This window comes from Neospora caninum, chromosome VIII, assembly GCF_000208865.1.
Source record: "Neospora caninum Liverpool complete genome, chromosome VIII".
NCBI lineage: Eukaryota > Apicomplexa > Conoidasida > Eucoccidiorida > Sarcocystidae > Neospora > Neospora caninum.
The window spans coordinates 4,868,465-4,888,879 of NC_018395.1; the positions used below are offsets into that span (position 1 = coordinate 4,868,465).

Consider the following 20,415-nt stretch of genomic DNA (forward strand, 5'->3'; position numbering starts at 1 on the left):
CGTGGAGCGCACATCTAGAAGCTCCCATTTCTCCTTTCTTTCCCGTGTGGACGCATGAGCCCGCCCTCTCTCTTTTTCTTTTCCTCACCGAACGAAAATAAGTTCCTTGGAATGTTAATTTATCTGTTTTCTCGTCCGCTCGCGACAAGCGTCAACAAATCGCACGGCCTGAGAAACCCAGACACAGCGGCTGGCAAGGAACCCGCGGTATCTGACTGCAGCGTGCCTCCATCGTAGCAATACGGTCTCTCATCTTTTTCAGGACACAAAAGCATGTTGAAAAATAGCCATACACCAGAAGCTGTATTCCAGTAACACGTGACGTTGCTCGTGTTCCTTTTTGTGGACCGGACGAGAAACGCTCGTGGACTGCTGGTTAACGACCGACAGTCAAATCTCGCCTCTGACACTCCATCCTTTTGGGGGGGGGGGGGCTGGGCAGCCGTGTGAAGCATCATCTATGTTGAAGGTTGTGCGTTTCGGATGGGCACAGATGCACAGATGGGCAAGACCGCAGCAAAGGACGCGGCATTTTTGACTGCCGTCCACCTACACTGTCCGTGTCTTCGTTGCGATCTTCACCGCAATTACTGGTCAGCTGGTTAAAGGTGAAAATTGCCTGGGTGCTCTACTGACGCGACGACCACGAGTTAGCGGGAATTGTATTATTTCCTGTGGATTGAGGGAGAAGTATCAAGGAGCTAACGTTGTTGTGTTATAAGGGGGGCATGTGAAACGGCCTAAACGGAAAGGGGTGTATCAGGAGTCGCCGGTAACCGTTTGTCGCGAAGGGAAGGAACGTTTGATCACGGAACTAAAGGTCAGCTCATTTTGAACCGGCAGACGCCCATTAGACGAGATGTGTTGGCACGTTAAAGGCATGGAAACATTTTTCCTTTGTTCAATGCAGCCACATTTGCATTTCCAGTGTGTGCCGCTGCTCGGGCGTAAATTCCGCACAGCGTCCTTGGGGATCGAGTGTTTCGACATCTGTGTAGTCATGTCATCTAACCGTTTGTTGACTGAATAGTTTGTTTTTTAGGATAGCTAACGCTCCCTGTGAGGAACGAAGTCTTCAGGCGTCGTAATTCTCCATTTTTTACGAAAAGGATAGAACTGGCCGAAACAAGGTCAGATTAAAAATACAGAACAGCCTCCCCTGGCATTACCATTGCGGTCATGAGTATCTCTTGCTTTCACGCTGACGGATTATTTTGAACTCGGTTATTCTTACCCAGTTGCGTGAAGCACCCGTTGGCTGCAGTTATATTTCCTGATTGTTGGGCCTGGCTACGCGATAGAAAGTATTCGGTGGGCGGCCCTGTGGTACGACTTAGACTACCGATGACTCGAGAGCTCCCGACATGCTGGGCACTCCAGCTTTCGTACATACAAAACTAGCGCTTTGTAATTAAAACATGATGAGAGTAAAACACTCCTCTCCCTTAACGTATTGCAACATTGAGTTTTGAACAATCACGTTTTGAGGTAAGGGGGATTGGGGGCGATAGTATTCGGGGTCCGCTGGGGCTGCCCCACGCTCACAGAGGTACTGTGCTATAGGAGAGTCATTGCGGGCGTTTTTCTGGCATTATCCAGTGCGTAGCGGGAAAAGCACGCATGAGTGTGAACTACTGCAACAGCTAGGTGGACAGAGGAAGCTGCAGCACGGAATCCATGGATCAAGCATGTCACAGCATCACCTACCATACGTTACGAGGGATTTCTCGGATAGACTCAGCATTCGTTTTCCCGTATCCACAGGATTACCGGGTATGTGCTTCAACTCTATACAGGAATTATGTATGGAGCTCTCCGCAGAACGCGCCGAACCCAAAATTATATGTCTTGTTGGTCGCTCGTCCCTTGCACACAATTCAGTAGGTATTTGCCAGCCCATCGGTGGAAGTTTCTCGAGAACTGTGGCAGGCTGCCGCATGCGACAGTGTCTCGTGTTGTGTTTTTCGTGTAAAATGAAAGCGTTGGTTGTGAGAAAAGCGAGTACCGTGCCGAAAAATGGTAGCACCTAACCAGGTCGGTGAAAACTATCGATGCTTGTGGGGCCGCGAAGGGTTCGAGTGTGTTCTGAGGTGACAAGCCCCATCAAGCATCTTTTCGTAGACGAGAGGCTTGGTAATCGACCTCGAGACGTCCCACCTATCTATCCATGATCGACGCGGGCCACTGGCGTAAGGCTGCGAATCTCCAGTTAGTATAAAAAGCCAGAAGCCGGCATCATCTTTCGATAGCTACAGCGAAAGCCAACATTGCAGGCTGAATGCCTTCAGAAGACATTGCATGTGTCGGTTTGATGCTTCATCACTCCTATGTCTCTGAAAGGAGGCTTCGGAGCCTACCGGCGTTTCTGCGTCTTTTTTTTTCATACGAATACGTTCAAAGCCAACGGCGGACCAAATTTGTACATTTGAGTTTCTTCCGTGGTCGTGCTCTTCCAGTCGTGTTCCATACCTATGAATACTTTCACAAACCGGTACTCCGTCCCATATGTACTCTATGGGGTAGCGTGTTCGAACGGTCTCACGTCTTGCAGGAGAGCTTCGGCGAGATCCCATCGTGAGGCAGCACGTTGTGCCCCGTGAAGTCACTACTTTCAGCAGCAGCTGCTCTGTTCGAGCCTCAGACAAGCACACGTTTGTAGGGACCTGATCAGAAAACTTGCCTCATTCCGTGCGTCCGAGCCATGGCAGATTCAGCTGAGTTCCCTTGCAGGCACAGAGACACCGGCGCAGATACCCCATCATCTAGACCAAGGGTTGTTTTTAACCCTACTCCGACTTACATACGAGACTCGCTGCTGGCAGCGAAAAGGCAGCCAGTGAGCTGTCCCTCTGCGAAGACTGCGGATATTTCTCAATGGTCGACTGCTGTTTCCACTTCCTTCGATTGCGGCGGCGCTTCAACCCTTTACGCTCGACGTTTCGAGTCCCTGGGCCCCCCGCCGAACGCGGTCACTCCTCCAAACAGCGAAAATGCTGCAGCGAAAGCATCATGGGACTGCGGTCACTGTCACGTCCTCCGCGAAGCGCAAGAGATAGCCAGAGAGTACACTGACTTTGTTTGCCGGCGCCCGTTCCATGCAAACACACTCCAAGCGAACGTAGGATGCTCTGAATTCTCATGCAGCGCAAAGTTGTCTGCGAACATGGACACTTGCGCCCGTCAAAATGCTCAGCAACTTGATTCAAGTGGTCATTTTTCTTTCCGAGACGAAGCGACGAAAGCTGCGAAAGAATATGCAGAGCATCTGACACACCATCGACCGAATCCTCGATTTCCGTCCCCAAGCAATATCCCTCCTGGCACTGCTGGTAACTTTTGCGCGGAGCGGTTTCTCGCCCGTCAACGCAGTTCTGTTTTTAATGCTCAGAGAGCTGCTGCCGATTACACCAGTACCCTCTATCAGACAGCGTCAAGTATCGTTTCCTCGCCGCTGACACGTTTGCCGCAGACAGCCTCACCCGATGACGCTGTTGAAAGCATCCATGCCCCTATGGCGGAACCGTCCAGGGAAACTGTGTACGAAGGGGAGGAAAGTTTTACTGCGCGGTCGAAAGGCGGTTCAAAGGCCGGGATCGCTAGCGAGTCAGATCCATTGCCACCCCATAAGAGAGCTGAACAGGAGGGCACGGAGATGCAAACCGCGCAACAGGGACACGCTCACCTGTCTGTTGGGAAGCAAGGAGGAGGTTTAACTGCTGAGAAGAAGCTGAGAACTGAAAAATATCTCGAAGGCTCCGAGACAATGAACAAGGAGGGGCTCGCAGCCCTCCGCGCGTGCCGAGAATGGATGCATGAGAGGAACCGGCTGCACGCCGAGTATGGCAGCTTACACGGATTTCGTCCCTTACTTGATATGACCGGCGTCTTGACCCGATTCTTCACAATGATAAACAAACTATTCTGCTCACGGTTATCTCTTCAAGATGAATAGATTACCGACGGCCTTTCAACACACTCTCCAGTGAACAAGTCACGAAATAGCGGTGTTGCGCCATGGTTTAGGCGATGCGGGTTCGCATAACTAGTGGATCTCAACGCTAACCTTTTCGCAGGAGTCTAATATACAAACGAGGTCAGAAGAGCCTCTACACGACCAAGAATGTTCCCTCGCCCTCGAATTTCTTTCAGCTCGTTGGCTCTAGAGGCTCGAGTTCTCTATTCACAAGTCTCGCAACGCACGGGATGAGCTTTTGCAACAGACATCCAGTCATGGCGCGTCGAAAGTTGCGGTGGAGCTAGGAACTATGTATCGGTTGCTATGGGGCTCCTTCCCCCGCCGCCTGCGAGGACAGAACACGAGGCGGTGTAGCGGGGAAGGCGAAGAGTTCGTAGGAAACAGCCAGTCGACGCTTCCTGGTGCAGGTTTCCGTAGAACCCCTGCTTGTATTATATGTGAGGCACATTTTTTTGCAGAGCCAGCGAATCCCTTCAACAAGGACAGAAAACACTGGGAAACCTTCGTATACCTCGTTGGCAAGTAGGCGAAGGCTAGAGTAATTTCACACCGTGGTGCTCTCAAGGCTTGCCGGTTACTTTGTTGTTTGTCTGCTTGGCGTCTTCTTTGCAAGAGATGCCCCAAACACGTAACTAAGGGCCAGCCTTGGTTACCAGAATGCTGCACAGGTTACACTTTGTCCTTCACAGGGTGGTCATGGATGTTTTACCGGATTACTTAGGTGAACCAGGCCATGGCTCCGGTACTTCGATTTCGCTTTACGTCCTTTCATGTCACAGGAGGGATTACACAAAAGTCCGAGTCCGCACGAGCGAACGTTCAGTACCTGCTGTTGGTGGCGTTCTTAATGGGATCAGTTCTCGATTGAGATTTGGAACACTGAACGCGCCTTTGAAGAATTGTAACAGTCTCGCTCTCCTCACCATCCCTCCATCTGCTTGCGTTGAACGGTGCACCATTTCTGCCGACGGTCAGCTCTCAGCGCTACAGCGAGAAGTGCGTCGGACCGTATCCGACCACAGGAAGGTGAGTCATGTCGGCCTCAAGAAACACTTCGTTATCTATACCACGGACACTTGACTGTTCGTTTTGCTGACAAGCAGTGCTCATCACGTGAGCACAGGTGAATGGCAAGGACAGCGTGCCTCTCTAGCGCAGGACTGACAGACCCGAGGGGCTGCCGGCGCATGCAAAAATCCATCTATGACTACATATTTGTGTACCCAGTTAACTTATATGGATACGCATGCAGTATTCATAGGTTTGCACTCAAGAATGTACTTACATCTTTTTGCTTGAAAAGGGGAGCATGCATTCGTATGCACGCAGTTACACAGCAGCGTGCGTTCTCTATAACTTGCAATCCGTACCTCCATTGGATATTTACAGTACACCAACGTGTATTCCTCGTATGTGGCTACTGCTCTGCTTTCGGCATAAGCGCGACCCAGACTAGTCGTCGAGTTGAGCTGGCAGAAACCGTACAGTGGTCGTCCTGCAGGAGACAATCGTATGACGTTGTGTACGGAGAGCGTTCAACGGTACACACGCTCCACGGCGTTCGCAAAACTGCTCGACATTGTATGCCGCTTACTTTTCAGTGGAAAGCTACGTTGTGGGGATACGTCGACCAGCTTCGGAGCACCGTGTACTTCCTCCGTAAGTCTGGGTAGTTGCTTCATGGGGGTGCCTCAAGCGGAAGGCCGGAAGTGGTCACCAAGAGACTGGCCCACGTGTGTTGTCTTTGTACCATTTTTTTCGTCTCTGTGGCTGCACGCGCTTGCACGAAGGGAAGCAAGTAACACTTTTCAGTTTCCATTAGCGCAGCCTTCCAAGAACAGGCATCGGAGGGTACACGGACTGTCAGGGTGCGACTGGGGACATCCACGAATGTCCTAACATTTTTGTTGTGCAGGGGCGCACTTCTGTCGGAAGGCGCACGCACGATTTCTGCACTGCGGTAGCGAAGCATCTAGAAGGGGCATCCGCAAGCATTGAAAAGACCAGTTGTCGCATGTTCGAAACAACCTGATAAACCCAATCCAACATAAGACCCTGATTTGTTTCAATCCATGGTACTCGGGGGCGTCTCCTTCAGGTATCCAAAAGTTTTCCAACCCTATTCAGTCTCGATGCGCTGCTGAGGAAGCCGCACGGGCACTCATGTCCTTCAAAGAGTACGCGCGGCACGAGTACGATGACTTGGCCCGCATGGAGGTGCGTATGAAGAGCATCTTACGACTTTATCAAAGTCCAAAGAAAAGTTGCCGTCCGAAGAATTCCCCGCCACGAGGCGTTGCTGTGGGGTTCGTACATCGTCGCTTGGCGTAGGATAGGCGTCACCACCGGTAATGGCGACAGCTAACTCCCTTCGTAAAATTACGCTCTCCCTGAGAATCGTCCTTGCGGGCTTTTCGAGAACTGTCGGTTTGTCAAAATAGTGCCGTATTCAGGACTGATGAGTGTTGTCCATAGTGTCGCGAACTGTATATTATTCTGGTTTGCATAAACTTTACCATGCAGTCATACATCATTTCCCACTAGCTGATCAGTGTCTTCGAAGGCCATGGCGAGCACTTTGCCCTCCTGGACCTCGGGAAGTTGCCGATGGCTTCGGGCTCCAGTGGTCACGCTCTACACCGGTAGAAGGTGGGACTGAGAGCCAACCAGCTGAAAAGCATAAATCCTGCATCAGTCCACTGACGGACTATGGTGCGCAGGTTAGCCTGGAAACCGAATTAGAAGGTGACGAGCGCAAAGCAGATTGCTGGATTGAGAAACAGATGTACGGTGCATCAAAGGGACAAACTGATGGAAAAAGGATTTCGATAACCCAGACGGCTCTTGTGGTCTCTGGTTCAACTGCAGGTGAGCAGCCTCTATAGAGGTATTATCAAGCCTTCTAACCGAACGCTTTACAGTCCGGAATGACTTCGTTCTCCGTCTGAAATACAATACTTCCTGATGACAGTGGACACGTCTTACAAAAGACCGCGGGTCTGATGTGAAAATAATGGCGAATGAGCACACGCTAACAGCCAACAACAGACAAGAGTTCTCCCGCGTGCCGTCAGTGTATGTCCCGTTTTTTTTTTGGAACGATAGCAAATCTGCCACTGCAGCTGAACATCTCTCTTCTTCGCCTGGAGCGAGCACGCGTGTCCATAGAACTGGACTGTGGCACATCAAGTGACAAGCAACAGGAAAGTGCGTGTTAGCTCCGGATGAATGACCACACTCAAATGCACAGTGAGCCGTAAGAAAATCTCGCGCAATTCCGCGCGACGGGACGACCGGAGTCACTGTAGACTCCACGGGATCTTTCTTTGTTGTATCTCGCTTGGTGTAGTGGACTGTTTTATACAAGGAACTGCAGGTGATCGGCGGAAGACAAACATCGCCCCATGATTGCTAGGAGCATTCGCTTGTATGACTGCTGGCATTGTCGCTGCCGTTTGTTCCCTTGTGTCGGTACTTCTGCCTTTTCGCAGATCCCAGGCTTGCAGAACAAAGATATCGAGAGTCTCTAACTGCACTGAAGACTACGCTTGGAGCGCTTGAATTGGAAATGATGAAAGGGGGCGGTCCGTCGGTGAGTCCAGCTCCTGTGGACCTATCAAAAGACACTGGAGTAAACAAATCGTAGCTTGTCCTCACTGCAGTAGGCTGTTGTGGCGTGACACCTGACCCTTCACACGACCTTATATATAGTTCAAGCTCCTCCCTCTCCGACTCCACGCTGCTTCTTGATATTTCGTAAGTTTCAGCAGATTCCCCTAACACAGCGTCGCTTAATCCCACCGCTTCCGGCATTATTTCTCTTTCCAGCACTGCTTGGAAACGTCAATCGCTTTCAGACCGCGCTAGTGTACGATTCGACCTTCCCCCTCCACCTCCGCCCCCGTTAGACGATAGTTTCTAGAAAAGCAACTCGTGGATGCTTTTGACGGGTGGACCTGCCAAGCTGGTTTTGCCGAATGGCGCCTTTTTTTCAGGGCGGTTGGGACGCAACGGATCACCAAGCGTTTGAGAGGATACTCCATAATGCTGGGGGCCAGATTGGAAGGAAGGTGAGATTCCCGCACGGACACATTAGGTTAAAAAAAGTAACAGAAAGGGATTTCCTTTGCTGAGCGATCACACCGACGACTCCTCGGGGAAGATACTAAGCACTGTCACCTCTCGGCCCCCGCTTGGTAGGTGTTACTAAAGAAAAAGTAGAAGGATGATTCGTTCGATCACTGTCAGCTACCTACCTTCAAATAGAAACACATGAGGAGCATTTAACGGCGATAGAGTCAGACGTCAATTTGGAGCCACTTTCCCCCCCCCCAATAACCTAGGTGTTTCCTGCTTCCTTTCGGACTTTGATGACTGAGTGAAAAGGCCCCTCTTGTATTGAATGTAAAACAGTAACATCGTTAAGTTTACGCGTTAACTGGTGACACAATGTTCGTGGCAGCTTTGTGTTTGGAATGCAATGTTCTGAACTCGTACTTTGAAAAGCGGGCTTCGTCCCGCTCAACCTGTACTTCCCTTCCTACGGAACCGTTTTCTCCGTCACCAAAGGAAACGCCCGCTCCCGTGACGCATACAGCTCATATGGTATTTGTTCTCCCGTGAGAGCCACCCTTCCAGCCCCGCTCATCCTTTGTTCATGCTCATACTTCTCGGATGGACCTGACCTTCAGCGCGGATGAGGGGACGATTGAGAAATCTCGACGCCAGCTTATTGCAATGCCCTTTTTGAAGTACACGGTGTGACCGCATGAGAGGAACAAAGGATCTGGAATTTGTTTGTGGTATCTGTTGAACCAGGGCCTTGTCATCCGGGTGAAACGGGCACTGCCCCATATCTCGAAGGACAGTATCGATGCCCACCTGGTGTGGTACAACGAATATACAGAGCTCGCTACCCGGAAGCAAGAACTGATGAAAAAGTATAGAGACTTGAAGTCGGCGTATGCTGTTGAGAAAGCCCAGCAACGCGAAACCGACGCGGTCGAAAGTCAACGCATAAAGAAAGAAGCTGAGGGCCAGAGGAAAGTAGGTGCACATAAAGCAGTTACCCACTCTCGAGGTTGCAGGTTCTTGCCTTTATTGCTTTCAACTCGGCCTCCGAAAGGGAAGCAGCGTTTGGTACCAACGTGGCCAACTCTACTACAGCCTCCAATTACCAGTTGCATACCAGAAGACAAATTCCCGCGCCACACGAAAAAAATACCGCCTCGTGCACAGCATAGGCGGGTCACCAACACCCATGTAAAAGGCGTATATCAGATCGCATATACACTTTAATTTATCTGTTTTATGGCTCTGACTGGTGCCTAGACTATTTCGCTTGCTAGACTCAGCGATTGAAACATGAAGACGTTGCTGCGGTGATTATTCGGCCGCCTTTGTTGTGCAGGAAGAAATGCAGGCCCGTGTTGAAGAGAAAAAGAGACTAATAGCTGAATGGCGGCAACAGCGAGGCATGTCAGGGACGACGTAGTGACTCACTTGTGACAGACAAGAAGAGGGGCAACACGACATCCAGCTGTGGCGAATTGCACCCTGAACGGACTGCAGCCCATTTCCTCGGACTGCATGCCTCGTTCACCTGCTGCAATAACATTGTGCAACGCCTGTCGCGAGAGTCCCTGCGCCACACTTTTTCCGCGCAAAACCCCATGCTTCAAAACGGATTGAGAAACCGTGTCGACGTCGCGAGTGTTCTCAGACGGAAAGACACTCCTTGGTTTGACCACATGGAGGTTGTGGGGCTTATGTAGTATATTCAGTCACCTCTGGAGTATTGTCGCGTTGTAGAGCTATTCCGCGATACGTCTGTCACCGACGATGGAGTGCTATGGTTCCTCGGTAGCTGCGTGCCGTTCCGATTTTCAATAGCGGTGGATGCGCCGTCGTCTTCTTTCCGATGACAGAAGAAGAGGCGACGAAACAGCGCGAGATGGATGAGGAGCGCCAGGCCGAGATTCAGCGGAAAGAAAGGCGACGGTAGGGTCCCTCATGTTGAAGATACGTGTCGATACCCTGTTCGCAAACACTATGCATCTATTATGTCACGCAGTCCTGGATCAAATCAAGTGGACTGCAAGCAACGGCTGCGTCTACTCAGCAAAACGGGGGGAATAGCGAAGAAATCGGTAGGCGGTGCTCTTCGGGCAAGAGCTGTGCACAGACACGCTATCTTTTGCTGTTTGTAGTTCATCATTTGGGGTTGGCCGACGACCCTGCAGACCCGCGGGCTTTCGGTTTGTTCTGATGCGTGACGCTGTGTAGCATCAGTTTAAGGCGGAAACAGCTTCTGGAGGAACTGCGGAAAAAGAAGGAGCGTGAACTTCACTCTGCCAAGTCAGAAGTATGTGGGTCATGCATTTCCACGATGTGGCTGTAACCGGCTGCGCAGAAGAGATGCCACCCACATGTTACCGTACCTCGCGTCAGTCACGGCGTCAGCCGCACGGAACAGTACATGTAACCCTACTACTCAGTAAGGTGGGCAATACAAGCTTTCTCGTAAGGCCGACCGGGAAGCTGACAGAAGCACAGTTTCCTGTTTTCGCAGTGCCGTTGCAGCACTTCGTTCCCTGTGCCCGACAGTCATATATACATCCCGGCACCAAACTGATGAGAGCGGTCACGGACAGACGTAAACAAATGAATATTATTCTTTGCTTCCAAGCAGTCACCTTCAATCTCCGAAAGGAAACATACCCGGCAGCTGGTGACTTAGAGCACGTCCGAATCTTTAGACAGAACCACCGCCATGTCAGCAAGTGTTTTGATTTGATGCGGCATGCGACTCTCCGGTATTAACCTACCGCACCTGTGCCGCGGGCGAGCGGGACACGACGCCACATCCTCGACAGGCACTGCACTTCAACAGACACTCGCAGTTTGCTTCGCCACATCCCTATGTAGGCAGGCGCGCTGGCAACTTCCCCATGAATCCCACACTCACCATACGTTGCGTTTCTTGCAGGAAGCATGCTCGGATTGTCGGGGGCCGACTATCACACAGGAGCAGTTGGCCCGTATTGCAGCGAGAAACAACGGGTGAGACGGAGACGGGAAACATGTTCTTGCGGTAACGCCAAACATAACTATCTCATCTTCAGCTGTTCTGGGAGGGAGTAGAACAGTTCCGCCCTTATGGGGCTGTCTTTGATCTGGTGAAGCTCGCTACGTGGAAAACGCTGTCTTATCGAGTTGTCTCCTCCTGTGGTGAAAACGAAAAGTGTATCACCATGCCGTCCTTCAACGACAGTTCGGCAGGGAGCCGGTTTTGGACTACCACCGATCGTAAGCATCTTCAACTACGGCGGTGTCCCTAGAACACCTCGAGATTCGTCTGCTCCTTTGTGATTGATCTGGACTAACGCCGCAATGCTGACACCTTCGCGTCTACGGCTGTCGTTGTTGGAGCGCGTTCCCCTCTGCATCCTGCTTTTGATGGCATGCTTGAAGAATGCTAGAAAGGAGAAGAGATCAGGTGGAGACCGCCAGGATGGCGACAATGAACGCTGGCAGCGTGGGAGTTCGAGTTCTTCGGTCAACAGGGCATATAGAAGTGCAAAGTAAACTTTTCGAGGAGACGGGTACGTATGAGAGGGTGCCGGCATATCCTGGCATCACATACTCGCTTTACGATCCTTATGCATTCAGCAAGATTGGATCAGTGAATTAAGAATTAACAACACGATCCGCACATTTTACATCCGCTGGTGTATGGCAGACACATGGACGGCAAGAAGACGGTCAGACGCTTAGAGTGCAATGACACGTGTGAGTGGCTGTACCATATTGCCCACGGTTATCGGGCTATTGGCTTGTGCCATTGGGTCCTTTTGTTTTTCCGAAGGCATTTGCCAGTTTGCACTCTATCGCATATCGCCGTGTAGGTCAGCTGCTAATACATGTTGTGAGTCTGTGCAACAGTTGAAGCCACAAATGCTTCTTCTTATGGGCTCATCGCTGCCAGATGGGGCTGTTTGGCCCTCTAGTTCAGCACGCCTGAGGTTACTACTACCACAAGACGTTGGCCCTATTTTCACCCGGTCGCTACACTTCACCATTTCTTGCCGATGAGTTACGATGACTAAATCTCCCTGTCATATGCGGACAGTAATGGGGAAACCTGTCCTCACGCATACTAACAGAACTTCTGTTGCCCGTGTAAATAGCGAAGAGCTGACAAAAACGGCACATCAGATGAAACCAGGGGGAGCGCTGCCGTGTTTAGTGACAAATACTATCAGCCATCCCGAGCAACTTAGCCTGAAAAATAAGGTGCACTCATGTGAGGGCTCGGGCTCGCGTGGGGACAATCGAAAAGACCCTCTGGATGTTGCTGGACTTTGAACAGCTGCAACCCAGAACAGAAAGAAGAGTACTCAGGAAGAGATCGAGCGAAGATCGCAAAGCGCGCGAGCAGGTCACGACGCCATGTAAGCCTCTTCAAAGGGTCTTGCCTAGATGCGACACACTCAAGCGGGGGTCTAGTTGCTTCCTCGTGACTATTCCAACCTAAGAGGAAACCTGCTCCACGCATCTTTGGATAGAGGCAGCTAAAGGGGCACACTAGTATACAGCTAGTGAGTTCAACTCCTTGATGAGAGATGGAGTATCTTCTCGCCGTGAACAATGTGGTGGTGCCGTGGGCCTCCTTTATTCCTCGTGAACCTGAAAGGGCTGGGCCGCGAGCGTAGCACTCGGGGGAAGTGACATTTAACCCTCAAACACGCGACCCATTGTCACCTCCCACGTGAGTCTTCCACTATGCCATCACCGTTAGCGTTCGAAAAAAAGCCATCATCCCGATAATGATCCAAAAAGCACTGCTATAACTCCGTAGCTCGGACGCGTGTTACCGGCTGTGACACTCCTTCCTAAACAGAATACCACTGAGCTTCGGAGAGACACTCCAGTCAAGACGAATTACAGCAACTCCTGCGTGGAGGAGAGGTTTTTAGTAACAAAAGAGCCTTCCTCTCGGTTTAGTATGAGGAAACATGCCTTTGACGGCCGGGTCAAGCTTACTCGCCGTCTCCGCGGTGGTTGGCATCCCGAGACCGCAGCAGCATACAAAACACGCACTCGAAGTCTCGGGACCAAATGTCGCTGCGACAGAGTCATAGTGTAACTCCAGATCGCAAATTGTTTGGGGAGCAGAAATGGAAGCAGAGCGTGGCATGTTGCAAGTCGTCTTTATGAACATGATACAATGCGCAATCACCTTCCTTAACTAAATTGCAACAACGGCGCGGGAAGTTACGACCCTTGTTTTTGACCCGAAACAGTTCTAGCGAAAATCGACGGTGTTTGTGGCCATACCTAAACGCGTGCAAACGTGATACAACTCGTTTCAGACTGACACGTAGACTGCTACAGAAGTTAACGCGGAGTTTGCTGGAGAATGTACCAGCCCCAGTGGATCGTCGTCGATGAACCTGAATCCCGTGGAAAAAACCCAGTGAACTCCCGCCAGGTCACATAAGGGGATACACGTCCGTGTCAAAGTGTTTTATAACATTCCTACACAACGCATTCCCGCGCCACTGCAAGAAGAGAAGATGCACCAATGCGAAACGTCTTCTTCGTGATGAAGTCGGCGCCGAGCTCATCAGTGACTAGACTCAAATACTGTGCAGCTACGTCGAGAGATTTCACTCCTCCCGCTATTTTGATGCCAACAATCCTGCTATCTGTATGCAAAGCCTGATACTTCTTGATAGCATGACACATATCCCTTACTGCGGGCAGGGTTGCATTTACGGCGACCTTTCCTGTCGATGTCTTTAGCATATCTGCGCCACTCTCCAACGCAGCCATGCTCGCGCGGAAGACCAGATCAGGGACATCACTACAGAGCATTCCCGTCTCTAGAATGACTTTAAGCAATGCCGTACCCGAAACCTAGAGGCACAACAGGGAACAGGCACACACACACGACCTGCGTACCACCTTGAGAACAGTGCGCCGTTTGATTTGGTATTTGCGTGACAGTTCCGTGTAACGGGAGTGCTGTCGCGGCGCCCCGGTGAAGCACTGACCTAGAGATACAGTCTGGGGGGCCCACGGAGCAGAATTCCACATCACGTTACTGATATCGTTAAATTCACAACCCAGTCAGGGTACGAGAAAACTCCACCTCAACCCTCATTGGTAGACCTGAATGTCACGCTTATCTAGGTACGCCTGTGATGTACCTGCAGATGATACAGGCCACAACCAAAGCAATAAATCTGCCCAGACATGAGGCGAAGGCCCCCAGGCACTCCATGCGCAACGCCAGAGGGACTGGTAGCGGCAGAAGTTGAGCACACGCAACAGTTGACTCGTGCCACGACGCTCCATTACATGCAGGCATCTGCGACAAGCCTTGCTGACAATGGCACAGTTTCGCGTATCCGCCGCGCTCCGAGCGCAAAGTCGAGGGTCTTTGGGTTTTGATCATGTACCTGGCGGACTGCAGTAACGAGAGCCCTGAGTGCCGTCTCGCCGGCTTTAGCATCGCGGTTCAGGAGTTCCCAGTCTACTACAAGATCCAATTCATCGGCCCCGTCGCTGATGACCTGGATTGCCTCGGCTGTCACGGTCTCGACATTGCCTTTGCCCGTTGGAAAATTCAGTACCGTGGCAACTGTTAGTTGCGCAGCCTCTGGCAGGCGACTGGGAAGCCCGTATTTGATGAACTTGACTGCCCACGGCCATACACACACGGCGGCGGCGCGAGGGACCCTCAGCGCATCCTCACAAAGCTTAGTAACAGATTGTTGTGTTGATCCTTCAGAAAGGTCTGTCGCATCTGTGAGGGAAATCACACGGCGCGCAACGTACGCCCGACAGGCTCGCTGCTGTGCATCCATCGTCCTGTGACAGTGTAGGAGGACGCGTTCTGCGTCGAAACGTTAAGATTCGGCGCACAAAGTTAACTTTTGGAACAGCCATGAACGCCAGCACACGCACAGTTACGCGTGTATCATCAAAAACTTGGATCGTTTCCAGGTTCCTCGCACTCGCCGTTTTAAACAAGCGCTGACGAGTTACGAGGATTCCCGCAAAGGAATTATACTGTATAAAATAGTTGGCTTTGAGCAGAAGAAAACGCAATGAAGTTTCGGTCCTCTCGACAAACCCTTTCAGGACCACAGGCAGTTAGCTCGCCAGGATACTACCATGCCGAACTTGTGCAACTTGTCAACTTGATCTGCCAGGGAAACGCGGCGTGCATTCAACCACGCAAGCACAGAACTGCTCTCGGAAAAGATAAATCTGAAAGAATGTGGCGAGCAAAATATTTAGTGTCCTTCGACAAACCCTCCCGGGCATGAGTAGACATTTCCTGTTTGCGGGGGGGGTGGTGACCCTGAGAATCGAGACAGCTCCTCTCGGACCGCGCAGAAAAATTGCAAGCTCTGAAAGCGGAATAATTTTTGAGTCTCTCTCTCGGGTCTGGATGTTGGTGTATTCGCCAGCGCGAAACCACACAAAAGTCCTCCCCACATGCGGTAAATGTCAGAAGGTTCACGTTTTCTGTTTCTTCTCCCTTTTGTTAAGAAGAAACGCCCGTTTTCAAGTGAACTTTTCCCATCCAGAGACTTGAATGAAAGAGGCGTGACCTCATGTCGTGCTCCTATAGGAGCCTCGGCTTATCACCAAAGAACGAGAGCGCGGCAGTGCTTCCTGGGACAGAACGGCAGAAAGGGGAGAACCGCATAAACACAGGGTGTGTTAGCTGTTGTCTGAAACAGACAGGGGTAGGATCACAGATTTCCAACCGATGTCTGACTTTTCGGCAACTTTGCACTCGACGGATGTCAGGTCGGAGAGCTTTCCTTGCGTTCAAACGACACATATTCCACTTTTCCCCTCCTTTATGTGAGTTCGACTCTCGCTGCGGCGACGAAGGTAGACGTCGGCTGTTCCGTGTATCTCTCGTAAAGGAACACCTATCCCGCTTGTTTTTCAGAGCTATGCACATCCACTTTGGTTTTAGAGCGTCCATTTTTTCTGGGCTCTGATCGTCTTCTGCCTGCATGCCTGGAGCTCCTGTTGCTGCCTGCGAGAGGCCGGTTTGCCTCTGCCACCGTAGGAAATTTCTAAAAGTCCAGGAGGTCAGACCAGCGAAGCTGGAAAAGACACTACGGTCGTAACACAAACTGTTTTTACATTTGGACAGCTGCGTGCCTGCATGCTCCCCCACGAGTACCACTTCATCTTTTTCGTGCTTGACATCGCTTGTGACTACCCATTCGCGAAAGTCGGCGTGGAACCAAATTCGGTGGCGTACCACTGCAGCGAAGCTCTCATCTGTTGTCCGTCTTCAGTCGAGGCTTAACCGTTTTGTGAGCTGTCGATCACACGCTGTTTGCGATTTCTGGAGGTTCTGCCCGGTCACGAGTTCCTTGTACGTCCTCTGAGTTGTCTTCACGATTGGATCAAGCATCCACTGTTTTGGTGCCGTGTTTGCACCCTTTGTCGATTGTCGCATTTTAAACCTGGATGCCCTACGGCGTCGTCCAGCTGTGAGAGGTCGTGGAGGCGTCAGCAGCAATCTCCTTCATCCCACAAGGTTCGGAGACGGCGCTGAGAAAAGGGGCATTCTTACAAAGCATTGTTTCCTTGACAGGTCAGACGGCTTGGCAAAATAGGATCCGAGGACCGTATCAGTGGAAGCGGTCTGCTGCGTGTGATTACAGCCAGTACCACTTTCGAGGAAATAGAACAAGAAAATGGCGACGGGATGCTCACTGTTGATTCGAAACCTTTGTTTCGAGACCTCGCCAGATAGGGTGCGTCAGATTTTCGAAAAGTTCGGACGCGTCCGAGACGTGTACCTTCCTCTGGACCATTTCACCAAACGCCCAAGGTGAGGAATCATTAGAGGACCACAGGTGAAGACAGCTCCTGAGGCAGGTATCCATACCTCATCAGTGCAACTGCATGATTCTGTTCGAGAAGACGTCGCAGGATTTACCTCCACTGTGCCGATATGCGCGTAATGAAGTAGAGCCTCAGACATAGTCGTATATACAAACGCGCGTTGTACGTGCCGTACGGAGATTGTTGGCGGAGGCAGGGCGAGCGGGGGCAGAGCGTAGTGGTACTTTCTGAGTAGAACCGGACAGAAGTGCCAAGAAGCTCTCGCTGCAAACACTCGTGTTTACAGCGACCGTTTCTCGAACAAAACGTTCTTTTGTTTAAAAGTGCTACCAGACAAGCTGAGCGCTTCGCAACGCTTTTTACGCCTGGTATGTATGGATGATACTCGACTCTTCTATGGTTTAACCGCTACTGCAAAACGTATCCAGTGTAAAGCTTGAGCGTAATGCTGAGTTTTCTCTCGCTGTTAATACGAGTGAGAACGCGGGGACAGTGAGGAGTCATGAGGATCAGAGATGAGGACCGTCACTGCGTTTTTCTTTACTCTATATGCGTCCAGGGGGTTCGGTTTCGTTGAGTTCTACGAAGAGGCTGCAGCGCAAGAGGCGATGCGCGAGATGGATAGGACCATGATCGACGGAAACGAGGTGTACGTCATCATCGCCCAAGACCGACGGAAATCGGTATGTCCAACAACGCAGGATTCTTGTACAGGGTCTCGATGGCTCTATAGCAGAAAACCCCTCCTTTGTGTAAGGGGTATCCTCCTTTGTGTATGTGGTCCCTCCTTTGTGTATGGCCTGGCATGTCTACAGCCGGAGACGATGCGACGTCACCTGGAACAGACAAGACGTGGCGGCGGGTAAGTGAAGGACGTGACCTTCTGAGTCCCTACTTCTCCTTCTTGCCTAGTTGCGCCAGGAGGAACTTTGGATGTGATGGAGATGACGTCTCCCTTGAGTCGGTTTGAGTTATACCAACGAGAATGTGCGTTTTTGAAAGAGACATTTGTTTCCATTCAATATCAAAAAGCAAGGTCTGTTGCGCATTGCGTTCGGTTGAATCAGAGCCTTCCCCAGAGTCGGAGTGTCTGGGCATGACCGACGTGACAAAGGCTGAAGAAGCGTCAACGGAGGAGAGTCTAGAGGAAGCGTTAAAGTTGTGTGTGCTGGAGCAGCGAGTACGGGGGAGGACTCCATCGGCCCTATGCAGCCCGGATCTAATGTGAAGATGGCACTGTACAGCTGTACAACGGGCGGGGGGGGGGTCTCTTTTTTGTGGTATGTCACGGGGTGCGGCTGTGGTCCTGACTCCTGTTTGTTGCATGCTGTATCACGGGAGCGTGTGCTATTTGCTGTAACCTCAGACCTGAGAGAGATGTTCGTCGACGGGACGATTTCCGAGGAGGACGTGGTTATGCTCGGGGAGACATCCGAGAAGTGGATATTCGATACGCGGAAGCAAATGGGATGGGTCCAGGTGCTTGGGGCCCTGGCGCAAGCACTCGAGGATACCCCCCCATGGGTCGTCGGAGTCGATCGCCGCGCGCACGGGGAAGGAGAAGTCACTCCAGAGAATACGAGTATGGCTAGTACACCTGGAAAGCATATCGTGTTTGAAGAACGCCTGAAAGAGATTGCAATGCTTTCGACGAAGGTGCCCAGAAACACGATGCCTGTGTGCCTCGAGTCTGTTTGGTGTTTGAAGTGTCGGCTAGAGGTTGTCGAAGAGCAAGGCAGAAGACGAAGACAAAGACGTACCGGAGTGTCAGCTTTCCTTATGAGTCGAAGAGAGAAAGAAGAGACGAGGCTGTTCTGGAAGTGACCAGTAGAAAGAGGCAGAGAGCGGGAAGCTGAGAGAAGAACGAATCAAGCCTTCGCCGAGGAGAGGAGGCAGCGCGCGTCAGAGGTGTCCACCTGGTGTTATCAGAGTATACACGGATATACGTTGGCAGCCGCATGCAACGGTCGTTGCCGCTGGCAAAGCGAGGCAGGTGACAAGCTTCGTTTTTATTAGAGAGCAGCCTGAGGACGAGCCTTTTCCAAATTTGACCGGGGAGGCGGAGGCCGCCGAGAAGGCTGGGGGGCGACCGCATACCGGGAAAAGGACACAGAGAATAGGTCGAGAGGTGGAGGAAGTCACTTGCAGCTGAAGTCACCACTGACAGGCGTCGAGCATAAGAGCAGCACACAGAAGACAGAACAACCAGCAAAAACACCCCACGAGATGTCCAGGAAGCACAGAGGACTGAGCTAATGGGGAGGCACAAGTGGAAAAAAAATTCGAGAGGCCTCGCAGACGCCACGCTAAAGTGCCCGGAGACACTGAAGAAGGGAAAGAGATATCGAAATACCGGACGAAGTATCTTCAGTCTTTTCTCGCTGCCTTATATGTAAGGAACACGGCTCTTTCTCGCTCCAGGCACGTTGTTGCCGATGCATAGCAGAGCCAACCTCCGCCTCTCGCGTCGTCTGGTCTGCGCTTGACCTCGACTTCAGGAAATGTGGCGCGTGGAAAGCGATTCACAGTTTTGCGTCATCTCTATGGAGGCGGCAGTCTGATATTTCTCTGCCAATCGGCTGCCTGCTACACGGGGTCTTCTTTTGGCCTCGAGAGACGGCTTAGGATTCAGGAACCTCATACGTGCTGTTTTCTTGGTTCCTGTGCCTGTGTGTCGCAGCGGTCCCCGGTATCGGCGCGATGGCTACGACAGGCCACGATACGATAGAGGTCCTCATGACGGTTACTCCAGGACATACCGGGGGCGCTCCCGTTCTCGATGATCCCCGGTTTGTTGCGTTGTTCCTTGCCGTGTGCGATGTTGTGTTTAGCGTTTAAAAGTGACGTTCTCTCCAGGAGCTGTATAACTTGGGATGCAGGAGCTGTGTTGTTTTGCTGTCTCCTCTCCATGCTACATCTACTTCGTCTAACATGCTGCTGGTGTCCACCAGCGTTTGAGGGGAGAGCACGCAGTCAGTAACTGGCGGCTCGCTAACAAAAAAGGTTCATTTCCACTCTATTTTCATGCCACCCTGGTGTCTACAGTGTCGCGACTTTTTGCAATTTTGCCCGTTGGAGACAGACGTGTGTCAAATAGATACGTCCATTGTTCTCCTTCAACGAGGGAGTCGTTGTATATTGGACGCTCTGTCTCGCTCGGAGTTTCCAGCTGTTCGACGTCAGCGTGCGGCCACCCGCGTGCACCCTGTATACGTACTCGAATGGACACTTTATCAAGTGGAACGAGCGCTCCTTCTGGAGCAGACCCACTTCACAAAAAAACGAAAGCGTGGGAGGACTGCCAGTGTGCGGTTCGGTCTGGGAAAGGCAAAGCGGCGGGGCGCCCAGGAGAATCGGAGACGCACCATTAAATTTGCAGAGCTTGGCATAACCGTGTATTCTCAGGAAATAATCATTCCCGTGAGTAGTAGGGGTTAGATGACATACAGCCGCTCCAGCGGACACCAGGAAACTGAGCAGCAGTATGCTCAGCTTTCCAGTACATGGCAGTCGCCTCCACGCAAACCGTGTCGCTTGTTGGTTGAACA

The 20,415-nt window shown here is 51.5% G+C and overlaps 4 protein-coding genes across 4 annotated transcripts; 3 read left to right on the forward strand and 1 right to left on the reverse strand.

Annotated features, from left to right (window-relative positions):
* Positions 1–2,701: 2,701 nt before the first annotated feature.
* On the forward strand, positions 2,702–3,952 carry NCLIV_036100 (conserved hypothetical protein; the record flags this gene model as incomplete). The annotated part of the gene is made up of 1 exon (XM_003883812.1): positions 2,702–3,952. The coding sequence occupies one exon, from the start codon at positions 2,702–2,704 to the stop codon at positions 3,950–3,952; it is 1,251 nt and encodes a 416-aa protein (XP_003883861.1).
* A 1,607-nt stretch (positions 3,953–5,559) lies between these two features.
* On the forward strand, positions 5,560–11,073 carry NCLIV_036110 (hypothetical protein; the record flags this gene model as incomplete). Its single annotated transcript, XM_003883813.1, has 9 exons — positions 5,560–5,635; positions 6,075–6,193; positions 6,697–6,844; positions 7,468–7,568; positions 7,972–8,046; positions 8,795–9,022; positions 9,843–9,976; positions 10,268–10,344; positions 10,904–11,073. The coding sequence occupies 9 exons, from the start codon at positions 5,560–5,562 to the stop codon at positions 11,071–11,073; spliced, it is 1,128 nt and encodes a 375-aa protein (XP_003883862.1).
* A 2,443-nt stretch (positions 11,074–13,516) lies between these two features.
* On the reverse strand, positions 13,517–14,850 carry NCLIV_036120 (putative deoxyribose-phosphate aldolase; the record flags this gene model as incomplete). Its single annotated transcript, XM_003883814.1, has 2 exons — positions 13,517–13,897; positions 14,443–14,850. 2 exons carry the CDS (start codon positions 14,848–14,850, stop codon positions 13,517–13,519), a joined length of 789 nt encoding a protein of 262 aa, XP_003883863.1.
* A 1,866-nt stretch (positions 14,851–16,716) lies between these two features.
* On the forward strand, positions 16,717–19,705 carry NCLIV_036130 (CBR-RSP-4 protein, related; the record flags this gene model as incomplete). Its single annotated transcript, XM_003883815.1, has 5 exons — positions 16,717–16,853; positions 17,427–17,550; positions 17,683–17,729; positions 18,234–18,346; positions 19,548–19,705. 5 exons carry the CDS (start codon positions 16,717–16,719, stop codon positions 19,703–19,705), a joined length of 579 nt encoding a protein of 192 aa, XP_003883864.1.
* Between the last annotated feature and the right edge of the window lie 710 nt (positions 19,706–20,415).